General features: G+C 41.9%; 1 protein-coding gene across 1 annotated transcript in view; it reads left to right on the forward strand.

The window, feature by feature from the left end:
• ZNF592 (zinc finger protein 592) overlaps positions 1-22,179 on the forward strand; it is a 1,193,995-nt gene that overhangs the window by 1,114,629 nt on the left and 57,187 nt on the right. The window contains exon 7 of the mRNA XM_044077837.1: positions 3,396-3,564. Coding sequence (XP_043933772.1) covers positions 3,396-3,564 — 169 coding nt within the window. The remainder of the gene's footprint in view (positions 1-3,395; positions 3,565-22,179) is intronic.

The raw sequence follows: 22,179 nt of genomic DNA on the forward strand, positions 1-22,179 counted from the left end.
TGATAAGCGCTTTCGGGCTCTTGCCCTTCATCAGATAGATTATGAAAGTCCCAAAATTCATTTTATATTAGTAACAGCCAATCATATTCATACTGACAACCAACCACATTTCAGTATTGTACCAGCCTGTTCTTCAAGGCATGCTTCATAGGAATAACCTCATTAAGCCCTGGATATCTATGAGCCTGAAGCTCAATTATCCAGCTTGTTTCTTCCCTTTCAGTATAGTTTTTATATCTCCCCCTCTAAAACTCTTATGCATATTCCATATTGCCCTAAACTTAGTGATGTCTCTCTCTTTCATTAATGTGCCTATATAGTGCATTGTGTTGATTTTTGGTTTGGATTGAGGATAAATGTTCAGGATCCTAACCTTAAACATATTATTGTTTTTCCTACATAAAAGCATGAGCATAGCTAACATTCAGCAAGATAAACAATATCTAGTGTCCTACATGTAGCCTTAAATTCAAAATTCCTTTGTGTGACCGGATGTTTAAAACTAGTTTCCTTGTTAATAAAACCACATGCTTTGCATGAGCCACATGATCTCGTACCTTCCTTAATAATACGTTTTTTCTTTTCATTTTTTCCTGTCCCAATATAGCCTTAAGGTTCTTGTTTCTTCTGAAGCCAAAATTAGGTTGATCTCCTACTAATCCTTCTAGTTTCTCATCAGTTTTTTTAAAATGTTCCCCTGGGACCTAAACTTGGTTTTAGCTTCATTGGTACTTCCCCCTTTGAACCAGCAGCATCTTGCCCCTTGAAGTTTCTATCTTGGAAAACCCTCTTCTTGGGTTGCTATAACCTCAGCTAGATGGGTTTCTGAATTACATGCTTTGTGTATTTGCCCGCTGTATCTAATTTTTTCACAAAAATAGTCTCTCTAAGGACCAGTCCTTCCTTCTTGCCAAAGGCTTGTTCTGAGTATAACTTAAATCCCGTCCATTGAGCTTCCTGTGTTCTTCCCAAAATGTGGCAACAAGGCAGAGTATAGATTACACCAACTGGATGTTCATAGACAATTACGTTTGTATTTACACAGAACCAAATACCTCAGAAGATCAGACTAATTGTTCATATCCTTTGCTAACAATAAGCAAGGTTATCCAGTTTCTAAAGTGACTTTATCAAAATGGCTGTCGGACACAGTCACTTATTCATATGGTTTGCGTAAAAGGACGCTTCCTGGAAGACCCAGAGGACATTCAACCAGGGCCTTAGCCACCTCTTTTGCCTTTCAAGCTAAATTGCCCTTAGATTCAATCTGTGCAGCAGCGACATGGGCAAATCCTCATACCTTTATCTCTCATACAAAGTGGATGTGTTCTCCCCGAATAGGATATCCTTTGGTTCCACGGTCCTGAAGAGTTTGTTCCAGTGACCCACCAGAGAACCAGGTGCTGGGGGTGCGGTCCCAACCAGCAAGAACAAAGGCGAGATGGGACAACATAACAAAGAAGTTATGTACCTACCATAACGTTCCATGTTTGCTGTCCTTCATCTCGCCTTCCTTCCTTGCGTCCCTCCCTCCTTCCCCCTTTCCTGGAGGTTCAGAGGAGTTCTTTATTGGTTACATTGGCTGAGTTTCCTGCTGACATACCAGGTTAATTAACCATACTTGTCCTTTCTTCTTCCCTTCTTACCTTGGTGTAAGAGCTTAGTAAAAAGTTTTTTTCTTACTATATGTCTAGTGTGGGCTATTACAAAGCGAGATCTGGGTAGCTGCTGCTAGGCATGTTGGAATAAGGGGTAGCCTCAAGCCAGTAAAAGCTCTCGAGCTGTTGTATATCGGCCGAGTTCGAGCCGAGGATCGGCTCTGAACCCAACCAGCAAGAAGGGAAGGCCAGATGAAGGACAACAAACATGGAACGTTATGGTAGGTACATAACTTCTTTTTTTCTGCACTTTGTAATGATGAAGTGACATACATCACCATGGTTTTGATTACTGTATTTGAAAAACACTGTTTTGTTTGTGCTGTGCTGTGTGCCTCAGATATGGTATTCTCTGAATGATATAGCTTATGCTGAAGTAGTACAGAAAACAGATGGAGCTGTGGCGTTTTGCTATGTAGTTTGTACTGCTGGAAAACAAAAGTACAACATCTTAAAATGATTGCAGAATGACATTTGACACTAGTACTGAGTAAAAAAATGTGGACAGAAGTTGTTTGCAAGGAAGAACAAGGCTATGACTTTCATTTTGAGTTCACACTGCAAGACATTCTTCCTTTGTAGTACTGTAAATTTTCTGATCAGGCACATCATTTTAAAGATGTGTACATTTAAGTAGAGGTTTGCTTTGATGATTGTAAATGTATTGGATTGTTTTGATGTTACCAGACCTTTTAGAATTATTTTGTAAATGAAACGTGTTGCTCTTGCTCAGTCATGCAGGTCAGCTGAAAAGCTACTCTTCTGTTATTTTCATTTTTATTCTTTGGTAATATGGATAGATGTGCTTGTTAGAATATATGTTGTAATTGAGGAATAAATGTGGTCTTTCTTACACCCAGACATGTCATCAAATTTAGTTCAGTTTGGCATAAAACAAATTTTATCCCATTTTCATGTAAAGTGTTTGTATATGAAGTCATATAAGCTGAAGGACTAAGTCAGACTAAGCATTTAAAAGAAAATTCACCCCCTCCCAAAAGCTTTTTCTCACCTTGTCTGACAAGAATTTTATGTTCCCCCATTAGTGTAGCCCATTTGTTCACCTGACCTGGTTAATTTCCCAGTGAGGGGGAAAATGGACCAAGAAAACATGAGCCATTGTACTAGTAGCCAAGAAGGTGGTTTGCACATATGGGTAATGAGGGTATATTTGTTGTGGCACTAACCCCTCTTCTGGCAGCTTATGTGAACACCCACATCACTGTGAGAGCATTGTATGCCTTCCAGCTGTATTTGTGTTCATACACATCACACTGGAGACTGTCACCAGTATGGAACTGCTGAGTTCACATCATGATGGTTTTGTGACGATTGGTTTTGCGCAAGCCTCTACATGCACAGAAAGTAGTTGGTCAGCTGGAACTTCCATCTCCCTTTCCTCATGATGGGCAAGCTGGTATAATCAGTTTACTCATTTCCTTCCCTACCTGTCTCTTCCAGCACCCAACCATTAATCAAACTCAGATTACCTAGTCATCTGGTCATATACAGGACTTTATCCCTGTATGCCACAGAGCCTGGCTAGGAGATTCACTTTTGAAAGTCTTTGTTAAATGGTAGTAGTTCTGGTAGTGTACTTAGAAATGTATTTTGGTAAGGGTCATATGCAGTTAAATATAAAGTTAAGTTTGTTTACATACAGTAGTGGCTTTAGAAATAAGTGCCATTGATGCAGTTCATTATGGTATTGTATTTATTAACCTTCTACATTTTAAGCTATTGCACAGATGAAAAACAGAGCTTCACTACGCGCCTCATGTTGGAAAGCCACATCAGTGAAAAACACAGCACTAATAATCCAGACTCCAGCCAGGTACCCAAACCAGATCCTTCAAAAGTAGATCATTCAGACCTTCCGCCAGAGAAGGACCCGGACCCGGAACAGGTAATTTGCCCTTTAACAAGAAAGTACAGACAGACTGCATTTTTGCTTGTTCATAATAATTTGAAATATCCCAAGGTTCATTTGGCTTTTTATGCAGAGTTTTTCAAAAAGTTTTGAACTTCAGAGCTCTTCATTGGAGTGTCAGGTGTGCTGTACAATTTTCTGTAGAAAAATTAGAAGGTTGAAATAAATCTTGGCTTCCATAGTTGGCTTTCCCCACTGTGCCATCATTCAGGCATAGCTGTGAGGGCCTTAAAATGAGGAAGAAACTGCTGTAGCAGAATTTGTTGTGTCAACAATACAACGTCAAAAAACTCCTGTTAGTCGTTCTAGTTATGCATCTATACTGGGAGAAGTGATTTTCCACAGTCATCGTATGAGGATCCCGATGTATTTTGTGGTCATTATTGGGCCAGTGATATTTAGTTTCATAGCCCTTGTTGATGCATACATCTTCTACACTAAGTTATCAAAGAAATAACTACTTTGATAAAATACAGTATCAGGCTAGGTGAAGTCATTATGTTTTGGGGGATTGGTCAGGGTTTAAAAAATGTTTTTGAATTACCGGGTGGATGAAAATTTTAGTCGCCAAGTTGCTGGCAGCAAGCTTCCATAAGAATTGTCTGTCCAGTAATGGGTGTCATCACATGCTCCACTGTCTTGTATTCACTTTATTGTACAACATCACCTTTTTCCTGACTTATAACTTTGATCAGTAGCCATGAGCCAATTAAGACGGGGGTGTTCAGAAACATTTTAAGTCTGCAAAGCTCTAAGCACTGTGATTACAGTTTTTATTTTCACAAGGTGAATGTGTCTAAATCTTAAATGCATGTTTGTGTGAAAACAAGCATTTAAGATTCATATCTAGCCACATTCTCTTCACTTATGGAAAATATAAGCATACTGGATCATGTACTTGATGCCAAGCATTTTTAAAAACCTGCACAAAATACATGACTTGTCTGTGTGTAGAGGTAAAATCCTTTTGTGCATGCTGCATTCTTGCATATTGATACTTTTTTTTTTTTTACTGGATGCATTCTTGCATACTATGACACTGTCAGCAGAATGTGTTGTTTGTATTACTTGACCCAGTTTGTGATTGAAAAAGGTTTATGGAAAAGCCTCATACATGAGTTACTTAAGTCAGTTAATTGGATAAGTCTTAACCAACCTCACTTAACCAGTTATGTAGGTGAATAAATAAGCAAACTTCGTAACATTCTAATTGTTTTGTGTGAGTAATCTGAGTACCTGTGGTAGGTCTCCGTCTGTATCTCATGTATATTTACCACTCCTTTTACCTGATCTATCAACTAGTATCCATTTATTTACCTGAGCCATTGATAAATGATTCTTTTTTGCTGCATTGAATATAACTAGTCTTGCAAGTTTTTTTAATCGTGGGCATTCTGATTTTTTCACAGTGTAGAATAAGCAAACAACATTTTGAAGTTGTACATGGGTGCAGGGCTAAGTGCTGTGTATCAAATTTTGTTGTGTTTTTGTAATATTTGGGGTCAGTATAATGGAATAAAGAGAAGAACATGGTAGCAGTTCACTTTTTCTTAAGTGATACTTCGAACAGCACATGCTTGTGCTTAGAATTTGGTGGGGGTTGTGTATAATTAACTCCATCATTAACTCCTTCTCATTTCATTAGTTGGTTCATTTGACTGCATAACCCAAACTATGATGTGGTATAATGTGCTCTGAAATAGTTTTTTTTCCATGAAGTTACTATAGGAGAGGCAACACTCAAGTAAATCGTTTTGTAAATATTTTTATTAAACACATTTTAAAAAAACAACATAGGTGCATGTAGAAGAACAGAAAGCAAACCATAATAATATTCCATTGGTTACATTTGCACAGTATACATAAATGTTTTCTTTTTAACAATTTTCATTCAGTCCAACTTTACATAAATTGCTAATACTTGCTATCCCCTTAAATGTCATTCCTCTTTCTGTTCATTATTCTGGATGCATTGTTCCCACAAATTCCATTTATTTCTATATAATTTGCTTCTTTCCTTTTTTTTTTTTTTTTTAATATCTCCATTCCAGTCCTTTACAATATTTGGTACTTTATTTGCATTTGGTTTAGATTTTGATAGCAATTGCTTTTATTTGGCAGCAAATACGGTTCAACCAGGTAAGGTCTTTCTGTGTATGGGCAACTCAGAACCGTTAACCAAGTTCAAAAGGATCATTTCCTTAGTTACATACATCATTTTACTCCCCCAATATTTCATATGGAGTACTCTGTAGGGAATATCTGCCAATTTGTTCTGTTCTCAGTTACCTTTCTCTTTCTTTTCACACCTCAAGCATTTGCTACTTATAAAAGGAAAAAGTTTTTGAAGGCTGAATGGGGCATATAAGTTACTTTCCAGCAAAAATCCTAAAAACTCTGAACTTTGTTGCATTATTGGGTGGCATACAGATGCACTCCCATTGTTTGTATGTTGCCTTTCCATTTTCTCCTCCAAGTCTTTTCTAACCTCTGGTCTGTTCTTATAGTTATCATGCAATATTTTATATACCATACCAGTTATTACTTTTTTAACAGCAGCTTCTATTCTGTTTTGTTCTTTCTAAACTCAACTAAAAACTCTGCCAGATCTGGTCTTTCATGCGTTTATCCCTGTCACTTTCTGATTCCTTGCACTATGTCATCAATCCCTGGTAGTAAAGGCAGTCTCTAACCTGCAGTCCAAACATCTGCTTGGCCTCATCCCACTCACTTACATTTCCCTCCATAGTTATTTGCTCCCAAAACCTTGGCTCCTTTGCCAATTTCCTACAGTAAATTTCACCCCGTCTTGCCTACTTTCTGTCTTTCCTACTGGCAAAATCTCAGTTCTCCATTCCTGTGTTCACTTAGTTCTTAAAATAATTTTTGCTACTTTATGAATATAATATTCTGCAGTGTTAGGCTTATTCTCTTTAAGAACCTGCATCCAAAGTCTTACACTCTCCTTGACCCCCCCCCAACACACATTTTGTCATCATTCATTTCCTGTTTGACTTGTAACCATATGATTGTGTTGCATATACGAGTCTTAATTGCATAGCTGTAGAATATATATATATATTTTTTTTTTAAGTCAGATGATCCTGAAACACATTGTTCTATGAGGAGAATCAGTTTAGCTCACTTAACTCTTGTCCTCTTTCCTTCCCAAACAAATTTCTTCAACTCTTTATTAGTTATGATCCACAACTTCTCTGGTTGATAAAAATACACATGAACCCTTTATAAAACTAAACAGAGTAGAAACATTTTCAGTGCTTGTATCTTACTGTCCATACCCATATCCACAGTCAAGTGCTTCATCTTCACAATTTTTTTATTAGCTTTGTTTAGTCTCTTTCCACAGCAGCATCTGCCATAGTAGAATCAATTTTAATCCATACAGCTAAATATTTCATCTTATGTCCCCATAAGTTTAATATGGGTACTGCTAAACCAATTCATATGTGAGTACATAGTTTGCTGCTCTAGCCTTTGTTTTATTTTCATTTATTGTATATACTGAAAGACTTGGAACTGCTTAAAATTTGTGTATAACACTAAAATATCCTGGATTTATCAAGTGCAAAATAGTATCATCTGAGAATAAAGCTAACTTCTCTCACTGAAAGCCTTTTCTAATGGAAAAATACCTAATGACTTTGTAAATACAATTAAAAACTACTACTTTACTTGGTATTTATGATTTTATCTTACTTCATATAAAAAAAGTCTGGAGATTAAACCAAGGACACTATTCTAGATATCCACATCTGTAAAAACAAAGGCAGTTATTGTCTTCATTCTATATATAATGTGGTCAATACACTTTTATATCCCTTCCCCAACCAACAGCCTAAAATCACATTATATTGACTTTAACTTGCTTCTGTCTGGCTTGTATTACTTTGTTAGTGTAAAGCATGGATGCCTTACAACTAAGAAAGTTACTTTTTTTCCCTTTAATATCTTTAGCATATACCACAGTTACTGATAAGACACCCCTACCTGACATTTAAAATACAGCTTACTGCATATTGTACAAAACTACTTTACAGTATAACCTGCAGTTTACAAAACAAAGAAACATTCTGCTTGGGTTACTTCTTCAGTCCCTTCAGTGTCCTTTTGGACATTAATTGCATAAAATGTGATATATGCTTTACATTCCACCCACCAAATTAACGCAGTCATTAAAATTCATTTTTTTTCATCCACTTCTTGCAAAGCCACATTTCATATGTCTATTCTTGTATCTAAAAGTACTGAAGGCTTGTATAGTCTCCCATTTATTTAGCAATTCCACAGTGTTGCTCATGTTTAATCCTTTCTGTCTCCCAACACCAGTCTCTGGCTCAAGTCTGAGGTACTCCTGGTTCTTCTAGTCAGCTCAGATGCCTTTTTGTCTGTTTCTCGATCATTTTCTTTTGGAACAATGGAAACTGTAGTAATGACAGACTCTTTCTGTGAGCTTTGTTGTTGTCAGTAGAATGAGAGGTAGAGTCCCTTCTGCTTACTAGTTCACTCTTTGTTGGTTAAACATTATTTCCTCCTTAGCCATTTATGCATCCGAATTGCCTTTGATCCTCCAGGAAAAAAATATTCTGAAGAAAGCTTGATTCAGCAGCTTGAATATGGCAACTGCCTCTTGACATTTCCTGTTTACTTGGATAATTGTGCTTCTTTCCTGTCTAGTTGTCACTGAATTAACATTTTCCATAAACACTCTGCTGTCCCCAATTTTTAGTACTTTTCATTTTTACCACAAGTTTGGTAAGAGCAACTCTTTCTGGTGGTATTGTTGCATTTTTACTAATCTATGTCTTGGCTTCTTTCTCCTGACAAGTTTTGGAGCATACACATGATGTGCCTTTTCAGTTAACAAATCCTGCTGTGGAGCAATCCATTTGCTTGTTTGTTTTTATAAAATTAATGCAGTCTGTTCTTTCCAGTTCCCTGATACAGCAGAAAATCTCTTTTTCTCTGCATGATCCATCTTAAAACTATGCTATTTATAAACTGCTCTTCTTGAGAGGCCTCGTGCTCAGTCAGCCATTTTTTCAGCCTCTGATTTTTCTAGTTTAATTATTTCATCTAAATAGCTAGTTAAAGCCTCTATTTTTTCAGCCTTTTATTTGACTTTATATATTACCTCAGTGTTTCACTTATTTTAAACACCCCTGAGAAATGTTATTTCCTCTAAATTACTGAAAGTCATGTCTTGTACCAGAGCTGAAACTTGAACTCCATTTTGCTGAACAGCTACAAGTTCCTTCACAGCCAAAGTTTGTTTTCATCTTTTCTTGTTGATTATTTCTTACATTCTCCAAATTTCATATTTGCTGACATCCAAGTAGTGCAGTTACTGTCAGTAACTGAATTTCACCCAAATTGCTAGCTTTTACTTGGCCTCCTTTTCTCAATTTCAGGTTTCACACTGGGAGACCTCTAATTAATCCATTGAACAGTAAGTAGTCCTCTTGGAAGTCTAGCTTTTAGTAATTCTTGTCACGCTTTAACGTGCTTTAGCGCGGAGTTGCCACTAGAGCAGCATCGGGCAGCGCCGGTTAAACAAGGTTAAACTCTTTCTGGCTCCAGAAAGTCTGTTCTTCAATTTTTCCCTTAGAACTGCTCTGTTAGGAACCTAAACAGTTTACACCTACACTAAAAAGTGCAGCACTTGTTCCAAATAGCTTTTTCTTCTCAAAAAGCTCAGCACTTGTCTTATAAGCATATCCCTTGTCTTATAAGCATTCTCTTTGCAGGTCAAGCACTCCTATATTATACAAATCTCTCACTAGCAAAACCCCCCAGGAGTGCCCACTTCCCTGCTAAGCCCACTACTTTTCTGTCTCATACCAACTCATGATTCTTTCTAGCATGTCGAAGGGTCAGATGCTGGCATCCTCTCCTGCCCATTTGGTGAATCTGGGAATTCTGAGACAATGTTACAATTGCCTCATGTACACGGACAACCATCTCCTCCTCCCATGTAACACTAACACTTGTGAGAGATGCAGCTATTTAGCCAGACTGGAGGCTGAGCTCTCTCAACTCAGGACTGGCAAGACCAGGCAGGAGGAGAAGGCAACTACACACACCACAATACCAGTCTCACATAACTCAACCACACCACTGAATCAAACACATAAACACACTAAGACATACTCGGAGGCTCTGAGTAAAAATTTACCTAAACAGCAGAGGCCTCCAAAGCAGACACCCAAGCAACTGCAAACTCAATACACCACACAAACAACACATAAACAACAAAATCAGTGTGCAAAGCAGTCACTGCCCTTAAGGCCAAATACAACACCAAACATACTTGTCATAGGTGACTCCATAGTCAGACACACTGACGTCCCGCTCACCAGACTGAGTAAGGAGAAGGTCACAGTAAGCTGCCTGTCGGGCGCTAGAATCCACCACATAACACAAGCACTCAGGTCTCTCAACAGCAGGTACAAGTACGACTCAGTCCTTGTCCACGCTGGTGTCAACGACCTGAGACATACCTCCTTGGACTACATGAAAAGAGACATTGAGGAGCTCTCTGATTATGTAGCCCAGGCAGGTATGACCCTGACCTTGAGCAGTATCCTACCTTCACCTAGAATGATGCCACAATACAGTGATAAGATGATCAGCTTTAATAATTGGCTTAAATTCTGGTGTCATTCAAAGGGGATCCAATGTCTGTCTGCCTGGGATGACATGCTGGACAAGCCACGCTGCTGCCCAAGGGACAGCTTGCACCTGTCACCCCTAGGCTTCCGGATATTGGCAAAGGCTCTTGCCACCCCCATAGTGCCTTTTTAGGCAAGGCCCAAATTCTAAACCTACCACCCTAGAACACAAAAAGTAAAAACTAAGGGTAATGCTGCTCAATGCCAGAAGTCTCAATCTCAAGATGCACGCACTCGAGGCCCTTCTCAGTATGGAGAACATTGATGTCTGTGCTGTGACAGAAACCTGGTTCAAGGCTCCTGAGAGCACCCCAGCACTAGCAGGTTTCACCTCATATCATGCGTTCCGGCCCCAAAATCCGGACAACACCAAGAAAGGAGGGGGGGTGTCCATATTCATAAAGGACACCCACACCTCAAGGTTGGTGGCAACCCACAATGCATCGGAGACCATCCAGGTGCAATTATCCATAGGCAAGACTGCTCTGCAAATTGTAGCATGTTACAGGCCACCCTCTCAAACTCAGGAACCTCACATGGCCTTCCTGAAAACAATGGAGGGGATAAATGTATCTCCAAACACCATCATACTAGGTGACTTCAACTACCCTAATATAGACTGGGAACACTACTCAAGCCCAAACACTCTAGCCCAAAGGTTCCTGGAGTTCATAAACTCAAATGCCATGGAACAACTAGTCACCATCCCCACAAGAGGAGAAAACATACTTGATCTCATCATCACGAACATGGGATCACAATGTTCAACACCGAAGTATACCCTCACTGGTGAGATCAGATCATAAACTAATCTCGCTGGAGGTCCTCATCCCGCCGCACCTGAAACAAAAAAGACCACAGTGAAAAACTTCTCAAAAGCCGACTTCACACTTCTAAAAACTAGTGTGGTCTCCTTTAAGGCCCCTGAGCCAGTGGTAAACATTACTCAAACCGCTGAATCACTTACAAATGCCTTCTACCAGCACCTACAGGACTGCATGGATCAGGCAATCCCAAACAAAACTAAGACTCTTTGTACCAAAGGCAAGCGTCCAGTCTGGTGGACCCCAGCCATAAACAAGCTCTACAACAAAAGGAGGAAGCTACTACAAGATAGAGCAAAATCCTTGAAAGGTAAGACACCTTTGATCATTATAAGTAAAAAACTAAGAGCTCTCATAAAATCATCCAAGGCAAATTTTGAGAGAAAAATTGCCAAGGATTCAAAAAGACAATCATAAGGCCTTCTTTAGCTATGTTAGAAACCTAGGAGGAAACTCCCAGATATGCTCAGAATTAGTTCAAAATGACGTGAAGATTACTGAACCTACACACATTGCCAACATACTGGCTGACAGGTTCAGTGCAAACTTCTTCCCCCCCCTCCCCCCCAAAAGGAGAGATATCTATACCAGAGGATTGTAGCCCCCCAAACATCTCCAACGCCCAGGTGAGAACTGCTCTCTCCAAAGCAAAAAACACAGCATCCATGGGACCGGATGGTGTCCCCGGCTGTGTGCTCCATGAACTCAATGAGGAATTAAACCCGCAGTTAGGACAGCTGTTTAATCTTAGCCTCACCTCAGGATACGTACCCAAGGAGTGGCGACGCGACTGTGGTCCCACTTCACAAGGCGGTGCCTCCACCGACCCTGGAAATTACCGTCCCATTAGCTTGACAAGCCTTATCTGCAAAGCCATGGAGAGGATCATAATGGAACTCATAAATAAAGACATAGGGAACTTGCAGACTTTGGATCCAACCCAGTTTGGCTTTGGCAAAGGCAGATCATGCCTTTTAAACTTGGTTGACTTTTTCGAGACAGTCACCAAGGCCATTGATGAGGGAAAGGCAGTCCATACAGCCTACCTTGACCTGGCAAAGGCCTTGACACAATACCCCACTCAGGTATCATCAAAAACTCATCAGCTTGAATGTAAACCCATACATCACAAGATGGGTTGCAAACTGGCTAAGTGACAGAACCCACAGGGTCAGAGTTGCTGGAGCCATGTCAGACTCAAAGCCTGTCACAAGTGGTGTCCCACAGGGCTCAGTCCTGGGTCCACTCTTGTTCGGCATCTACTTTTCTGAAGTACAAGCAAACACAGGAGGGTTATGGCTGACAAAGTTTGCAGATGACTGCAAACTGGGCGCCATAGTCGAAAACACATCTGACACAGATATCCTTCAGAAGGGCCTCACAGAAACGGATAACTGGTGCCAGAGCCATGCCAAGAAATGCATAGTCATACCCTTCGGGGGAAAACAAGGTTACCCCTAGCTACCATATAGGTGGCAATCCACTGAGCACAGAAGAAGTCATCAGGGATCTGGGGACCCAGGTTGACAGTAGCCTTTCGTTTGACACTCATGTTGCTAAAGTAGTTAGGAAAACCTTCTACATTGCCCACCTGATCATGAAGGGATTCACATCTAGATCAAGGGAGGTCATCGCCCCCCTGTACTCATCACTCATTAGACCTATGATTGAGTACAATGCCCCATTCGGAATGTATCTGACCAGACACCTGCAGCAGCTGGAAAGGCCCCAAAAGTTCCTCACCAAAAGGATAAAGGGTCTCAAAAATATGTCTTATGCTGCCCGACTGAAAGAACTCCAGCTCTATTCAGTCTCATACCGCTTGCTCAGAGGTGACCTGTGCCTGACATATAAGGCCATGTCAAACCCTGATTTGATGAATATGCTTCACCTCAAAAATCTAGATCCCTCAGAACCACAAGGGCGGGAGACTTAAACCTTGACACGGTTATTAATAGAACATGCTGGAGGGACAGATTCATCACCCAGAGACTCCCTATGCTGTGGAACAAAATCCCGGTACATGTGAGGCAGAGCACCTCGCTGGCCTTGTTCAAGAGGAATCTTGACCAATGGATGGGGGATCGCAGATATACCCCAGGGATTACTTCAGTGTCACTGCTTGACAGAGGCACAGCAAAATAATAGGCATAGTTTTATTCAAACTAAAGGGGTGGCGAAAGCCAAATAACTATGGGCTAGGCTTATAAATGCCCTTGGGCAGATAGCCTAGTATGAACCTATGAACCTATGATTATTAGAAATGCACAAGAGATGTGATAATGTCCGTGGAGCCTTGCAGCTTGTAATGTAATCAGGGGATGTTGTGAAACGGTGGGAGTGATAATGTAAGTAGATCTTTTCATCTTCTGTTTACATCCATTTAGACATATCTATAAAATGTTTTCTCCAGGGTAGCATTATGGGTTCGTGCAAATACATTTCCAGCTTGAAGTGCAAGCATCATCTTAGGCACATTTGGTACAAAGGGGTGCATGAACAGTTTTGGATAGAGACCAAACTCAGTAATTATGTCTGTCCTTTAAGACATTCAAGTGGTGATGATTTTCTTTTTCTGTTTAACCATGAAACTGACCAGTTTAATAGTTGGAACATTTGTGGAAGTAATGGGATTCATATCCTCCTCTGTATTAAGTGCCTGTTTGTCAAGATTACTCTTGAGAAAGCAGTCCAACAGTATACGTGGCATTTGTGAAAATAGAACATCTAGTCATTAAAGTTCAGCCTTCCTCTCCTTCCAGCTTTTGAGCAAGGAATTGTAATGGACATCAACTAACCCTGAACCCAGCTCTGCTCTGATTTCTTCTGTTTTCTCAGACCAGACAATAATAGCAAATGTCATGGGTGCTGTTAAATACATATTCAACAATTTCAAGTGTGTGTTTTGGGGTGTCTGCAGCCTACTGAGGTACAAATATAAAAGAGATGATTGCTTTCCTCAGATCACAGAGGTACCTCTAAACATTCTTCACTCGGACACAGTAACTTAGTGACAGGAAGCACTGTAGCCAGTACTTACTAATAAAATGTGTACAAGTTAATATTTGACAGCTTCAGTACAGGTAGTTGAGCTTAAAGTAACAGTGAAGATTATAAGTCAGCAGAACAGAGTAATAAATGCTCTAAGCAGAGGAAGTAGTAGTCTGGTATGAGTGACCTCTTGATGGAGCCCTCTTTCTAGACATAGTAGTGATGCAGTTCACCATTGACTGTTTTTAAAACCTGGGGTTTTCCTTCAACATTCCCATTTCAGATCTTGACACTTCAAAGAAGTGCTTTGTTCTTGGCTGCTGGCTGGATTCCAGCAGTTTTGAGGCCTCCCAGGTTGTAGTCAGTGTAGAATCTCTGACTTAATACTCGATGCAAACGATTCTTACAACCATGGTTATCCCCAAGGGATTTCTGAGAGCACTGACATTCACAGCTTGTACAGTTCTTGTGGTCTGCTTGACCAGATTGCACATTAGAAAGCTCTAGTGGTACCAAAATACCTGGAGCAAACAGTCATCATTTTCTGAGTAGATGATCCCTATGCTGCCTTGTTTTTCCAAAGAACTACAATCGATGTTCTTTGTGTTTCACTGTTGCAGTCATCACATTTGGGTTATCTGCTTGCAGTAACCCTCAGTCGGCCTGATTAACAAAATCTTTGGGTCCTGCGTCGGTTGCTGTCCCTTCTTCCGTGACTTCAGATCGTCAGGGGTATAAAACATGCAGCCGATGCCATTACAACAGTCTTTCTTGCCGTGCAGTGCCCGAAGCAGAAGCAGTTCGCAAGTGCCGGTCAGCAGACTCCTGAAATTTTTGTTTTTGAGTTTCAGAACCGAAGTCTTCAACTAAAAGCTAAGTACCCCATTGGGGAAACTTTTTTGTGCTCTAAACCGATGTCAGTAAAAGTAAATCATTGCATTACTTGTGGAAAGCAAATACCCCATAAAGATTTTCATTCGTACTGTATTACTTGCCTAGGCCTTGACCACGACGTACCTTGCTGTCGGTTTTGTGCCTTCTTTAAACCATGAACTATCCGTCAGTATATTTACACTTCTAAATATTTTGGTGCTAGGTTCAATTATCCCGATATGTCTTCGGTAAGTCATCTGACTACTGACATTCCGAAAAAACGCAAAGATAAAGACAGAGATAGGCCGCCTATGTCCTAAGCTGCTGAAGACGCTTCTCCTAAGCCAGTCGCCAGTTTACCAGTACTCAGTGAAGTGCTTTCGCAGCCCCTGATATCCGCTACTTCAGATTCGCAGGCCTCTGCTGAGACCCATTTGGAGATCGGTATGCCACAAGATGCTTCAACTGTGGAACCTGCGGATGTCTCTGCCTTGGATGGGTACAGAACCGCTGTGCAGGCACTGGCTTCTAAGGGTGTATTCAGGCCTTCTGACTTGTGTATTAAACAGACACGGTCTTCTTCTTCAAGGCCTAAAACTCGAACCATGCCTAGAAAACTGACACCCAGACCCCTTGGCCAGGCCTTTATGCCTAAAAAAAAAAAATAAGAATGGCTGAAGACCTTATTACTTTAATCAGGGGAAGCCAACCTTCCCCCTCTAAGAGACCTAGGACTGAGCTTGCTTATGATACTTCTGATCAGGATTCTGAATTTTCTATTTCCTCTGATGACCAGGATTTACCCTTATCTACTTATGAGGATTCTGATGCTGAGGACTCTATTCCCTCTCCACCCCCCCCCCCCAGAGGATTTTTCTTTTGGTGAAACCTTGCATACCCTCAGGGAGCATTTTCGTTGGAAAAGTCAGGAACTCTCTGATTCTAAAAAGAGGCTTAGGGATTTCTTACTCCTGCCCCAGCACGGGCCCTTAGCCATACCTCCTGTACTAGACATTGTTGATGATGCCTTTTCAGAATCTAGCTTGGCCCCTGACTCTTTACCTCCTGCTCCCAGAAAACCTGATAGATATTAGAGTCCCTCACTCTCTCAAGTTCCTTTATAAATTCCTACTCCAGATCCTGAGACCATTTCACAGGGACCCAAGGGCATTAAAGCTACTACTGCCAAAAATCCTACCCCTCTGATAGAGACTCCAGGGTGCTGGATAGATAGGGTAAGAAGGTGTACACTTATGCAACTTTGGCCATTAGGGCTTTAAACTGCCAGTTTCATATGTTAAAGTATCAGCAGTATATTAATGGATTGCTTAAACAGAAAATTATGTTGATTCCTGATTGTGCTGAAAATAAGGATTTACAGGATTTACTGCATTCAGCTGAACAAGTTGGAAAACACACATTGCAATGTGGTTTTGATTCACTAGAGGCATCTTGCAGGGCTGCTGTAACTGGATCTGTACTTAGAATATAGACTGGGAACATTACTCGAGCCCTAACTTTCTAGCCCAGCGGTTCCTGGAGTTCATAAATTCAAATGCCATGGAACAGCTAGTCACTGTTCCCACGAGAGGAGAAAATATACTAGATCTCATCACAAACATGGGGACAAAATGCTCCACACAGGAAGTATATCCCTCATTGGTGAGATCTGATCATAAACTAATCTCACTGGAAATCCACATCCCGCCCCCACCCCAAACAAAAAAGACCACAGTGAAGAACTTCTCTAAAGCAAACTTCACACTACTCAAGACTGGTGTGGTATCCTTCAAGGCCCCTGAGACAGTGGAAACCACAACCCAAGCTGCGGAAGCCCTTACAAATGCCTTCTATGAACACCTCCAGGACTGCATGGATCAGGCAATCCCAAATAAAACCAAGACTCTTTCCACAAAGGGCAAACTTCCAGTCTGGTGGACCCCAGCCATTAACAAACTTTACAATAAGGGGAGAAAGCTATTACATGATGGAACAAAATCCATAAAAGGGAAGTCACCCCTGATCATTATTAGTAAAAAAAATACGAGCACTCATAAAATCAACTAAGGCCAATTTTGAGAGAAAGATTGCCATGGATTCAAAGGACAATCATAAGGCCTTTTTTAGCTGTGTTAGGAACCTGGGTGGAAACTCCCAGATATGCTCAGAATTGGTCCAAAATGATACAAAAATCACTGAACCCACAGACATTGCCAACATACTGGCAGACAGGTTCAGTGCAAACTTCACCCCCCTCCCCCCCCTAAAGGAGAGATAACTATCCCAGCGGAGTGTAGCCTCCCAGACATCTCAAATGCGCAGGTGAAAGCTGCTCTCTCTAAAGCTAAAAACACAGCATCAATGGGACCGGATGGTGTCCCCGGCTGTGTGCTGCACGAGCTAATTGAGGAATTAAACCCGCACATAAGGCAGCTGTTTAATCTCAGCCTTACCACAGGATAAGTGCCCAAGGAGTGGCGTACGGCAACTGTGGTCCCACTCCACAAAGGCGGTGCCTCTACGGACCCTGGTAATTACCGCCCCATAAGCTTAACAAGTCTAGTCTGCAAAGCTATGGAGAGGATCATAATGGAGCTCATAAACAAAGATATAGGGGACTTGCAGACATTGGACCCTACCCAGTTTGGCTTCGTCAAGGGAAGATCATGCCTTTTGAACTTGGTCGACTTCTTCGAAACAGTCACCAAGGCCATTGATGAGGGAAAGGCAGTCCATGCAGCCTACCTTGACCTTGCAAAGGCTTTCGACACAATACCCCACTCGGGTATTGTAGAAAAACTTACCAGCTTAAATGTAAACCCATATGTCACAAGATGGGTTGCAAACTGGCTTAAGGACAGAACCCACAGGGTTAGAGTTGCTGGCGCTATGTCAGACTCCAAGCCGGTCACAAGTGGTGTCTCACAGGGCTCGGTCCTTGGCCCCTATTGTTCGGCATCTACTTCTCAGAAGTACAGGCCAACATGGGAGGACTTTGGCTGACAAAGTTTGCAGGCGACTGCAAACTGGGCGCCATAGTGGAAAGTGCATCGGACACGGATATCCTTCAGAAGGGACTCACGGAAACAGATAGCTGGTGCCAGAGCCATGGCCTGAAGTTAAACGCCAAAAATGTATAGTCATACCCTTCGGGAAAAACAAGGTAACCCCAAGCTACCATATAGGTGGCAATCCACTAAGCACAGAAGAGGTTATCAGGGACCTGGGGACCCAGGTTGACAGTGGCCTTTCTTTTGACACTCACGTTGCTAAAGTGGTTAGAAAGACCTTCTACATTGCCCACCTGATCATGAAGGGATTCACATCCAGATCTAGTGAGGTCATTGTTCCCCTGTACTCTTCACTTATCAGACCAATGATCGAGTACAATGCCCCATTCAGGATGTATCTCGCCCGACATCTGCAGCAATTGGAGAGACCCCAAAAGTTTCTCACCAAAAGGATAAAGGGACTCCAAAATCTGTCATATGCTGCCAGATTGAAGAAACTCCAGCTCTATTCAGTCGCATACCGTCTGCTCAGAGGTGACATGTGCCTGACATACAAGGCCATGTCCAACCCAGAATTAATGGACATGCTCCACCTCAAAAAATCCAAATCCACCAAAACCACTAGAGCAAGTGACTTAAACCTTAGCATGGATATAAATAGGACGTGCTGGAGGGATAGATTTATCACTCGGAGACTCCCTATGCTGTGGAATAGAGTCCCGGTCCATGTGAGGCAGAGCACCTCGCTGGCTCTGTTCAAGAGAAATCTTGACCTGTGGATGGGAGATTGTAGGTTTACCCCGGGAATCATCTCTGTGTCACTGCTGGACAGAGGCACAACAAACTAATGGGTACAGTATTTTTTCATATAAGGGGTGGCGTAAGCCACAAAAATTCGGGCTAGGCTTATAAATGCCTTGGGGCAGATAGCCTAGTATAAACCTATGAACCTATGAAGGCATGCTTGGCTTAAGGAGCAGTCCTTGCCAGATCATGTTGAAGTGAAATTACTGGATGCTCCCTAAAACCAGGACCATCTGTTTGGCAACAAGGCAGAAAAAATTCTTGAAAAAAAAAATTGAGGAAAAAGCTAAATCTATGCAAACTGTTAAAGATTTTTTACAAGTACAACCTCCAAGGTTTAGTTAAGCATTGGCCTTCCAAGAATTGGTCCTTTCCTGCCTCTTCCAGACTTTCTCAGTCCAAACCCAGAGCCAGCAGAGCTCTCAGGCTTCAGTCCCAGGGTACGTACAGGACTAAGCAGTGGGGGGGGGGATCCACTTCCAAATCTGGGAGTAATAAAACTCCCCCTATGGTAAACTGCCTCAAATTTTTTTTTAAATTACCAAGCACTTCTCAACTGACTGCCCCTTTGGGGGGAAAGATTGCTCTTCTTGCAAAGAAACTGGGAACTCATTACCCAGGACAAATGGGTTTTAAATTCTGTGTCCCAGGGATACAAATTTCACTTCCATATGTTACCAATACCAAGCGGGTGGCCAGATCTACCCCCAAATCAGTGGGCAGAGGCCCAAAAGCAAGTATCTTCTCTTTTAAGTATGGGGGCTATTCAGTTGGTACTAGAAGAGGAAAAGAGACAAGGTTTCTACTCGAGACTTTTCCTGGTACCCAGAAAAGACAATTCATGGCGTCCTATCCCAGACCGGTCTACTCTAAACACCTTTTTGGTGATTCCAAAATTCAAGATGCTGACTCTTCAGTTGCTCCCTATGCTAGGCAAAGATGCCTGGTTGGCAACACTAGATTTAAAGGAAGCATACCTGCACATCCCAGTCAGGGAATCTTGCAGAAGGTACCTACGCTTCAAAACAGGCTACATGCACTATCAGTTCTCTGCACTGCCCTTTGGTTTATCTACTGCACCCTAGGTATTCACAAAGTGCCTAGCTCCAGTTATTGCATTTTGCAGGCAAAGAAGTATTCAAATATACCCATACCTGGACGATTGCCTAATTCCGGCAGAAAGCCAGGACATACTTTTGAATCATCTGGCCTTTGTACAAAGGGTACTCACTTGTCTGGGGTACACCATAAATGAAAAGAAATCACACCTGGTACCCTGTCAACAGATTATATTCCTGGGAGCAAGCTTGAATACAACTTCCCAGATGGCTTTCCTTACGCCAGAGAAACAAATTCATTTGACAACCTACTTCAAACAAGTGGCCACAAAAACCCTGCTATATCTGCAAGGCAAATACTACAAGCCTTGGGGTTCATGGCCTCCTGCATTCTTCTAATTCCATATGCAAGACTGCATATGAGGAAACTACAATGGTATCTACAAAGTCTATGGTGTCAACATTCTCAGGATCTAGAAGCAATGATTCCCATCATACCTTGCCTGCGCCTAGAGTTCATTTGGTGGACAAAGGCCTACCACCAAAACAAGGGACTACCATTCACACTATCCCATGCCGCCCAAACCCTAACACACGCATCAGACTATGCATGGGGGGCTCACCTGGCAGAGAAGTGCATTCAGGGCAAATGGAACCCAAGTCAAAAGCACCTGCATATCAATCAAAAAAAAATGTTAGCTGTACAGAATGCTCTGACAGCCTTCACGGAACACATTCTTCCAGGACAATTAATGGTAAAGACTGACAACACCACTGTTATATGGTACATAAACAAGCAGGGCGGTACACATTCTTGCCCCTTCTGCAGACTAGCCATGGCATTGTGGAACACAGCCCTGAGCTACCAAGTGCATCTACAAGCTCAATTCCTGCCAGGAAAACTAAACACACTGGCAGACTAACTAAGCAGAAACCTCATGGGCTCACACGAGTGGAAACTGGAACCAAGGATTTTCAACATGTTGACAAGCAAATGGTGGAGGCCAGATATAGACCTGTTTGCCTCCCCCCAGAACTATCAGTTGGACAAATTTTGCACAAGGACTCCCCACAAACAAGCTTGGAAAGTGGATGCTCTGTCCTTCAGCTGGAAAAAACCTATCAGTTATGCCTTTCCTCCTCTGCCTCTGCTCTCCAAAGTACTACTAAAGATCAAACAAGACAAACCAAGAACAATTTTGATTGCACCAGACTGGCCACGTCAACACTGGTACCCTCTCTTGCGCAGTGTGTCACTGTTGGCCCCATGGCACCTGCCTCCGAATCCTACCCTATTGTCTCAGCAGGAGAACCAGATTCTGCACCCTCAACTTCAAACACTGAATCTAGCAGCCTGGCTAATTACCTAATCTCTCCTTTACCATCCCTCAGTAAACCAGTGATGGATATCATTTTGGAGGCGTGGAGGCCTAATACTAGAAAATCTTATGCTGAACAATGGAAAAGATTCTGTGCCTAGAATCAGTCTCAACTGATGAGTACAGCAGTGCCCAATTTACCTCAGATTTTACAATACTTAATTGAGATGCTTCACAAGGGCCCGTCTTTCTCCTCCATTAAAAGTCACTCCTCAGCCATTTCAGCTCATTATAACACAGAACCTCCCCCTCTTCTCTCATCCACTGCTTAAGCAGTTCCTCAGAGGGGCTAAATATTTACGACCACCCAGGAGAGCTCCAACTCCAGCCTGGGACCTTAACTTTGTATTGGAGAAACTCACTGTCCCCCCTTTTGAGCCAGCTGCTACTGCAGACTTAAAATTCCTTTCTTGGAAAACAGCTTTCCTTTTAGCAATCACTTCATAGAGAAGGGTATCTGAATTACAGGCCCTTATGGCAGTGGAGTCTTTCATTATCTTTCATGTGGACAGGGTGTCCCTCAGGACCAATCCCTCCTTCATGCCCAAGGTGGTATCCATTGTGGCCCTTAATCAGTCCATTCGTTTGCCAACCTTCTTTCCTAATCCACAGAACAAAGGGGAACAGATACTGCACTCAGATGTGCAGAGACAACTTAGATTCTACTTGGACAGGACTAAACCTCAAAGAAAATCTGAACAACTGCTGTGGCATTTGCTGCAGGGGCAGAGGGGAAGGCTATTTCAAAACAAACCATTTCCAAATGGATAGGCCATTGCATTCATTTCTGATACAACCACCATGGAAAACCTATCCCACAGGGGATCAGACCCCACTCAACCAGGGCTGCATCTAACTCTACAGCCTTTCTCAGAGGCGTCCCTACCAGGGACATCCTAGAAGCTGCTACCTGGAGTTCTGTACATACTTTCACCAAGCATTACCATCTGCCAATTTTCTCT

This window comes from Protopterus annectens, chromosome 7.part0 (genome assembly GCF_019279795.1).
Source record: "Protopterus annectens isolate FY-2018-M chromosome 7.part0, PAN1.0, whole genome shotgun sequence".
NCBI lineage: Eukaryota > Metazoa > Chordata > Ceratodontiformes > Protopteridae > Protopterus > Protopterus annectens.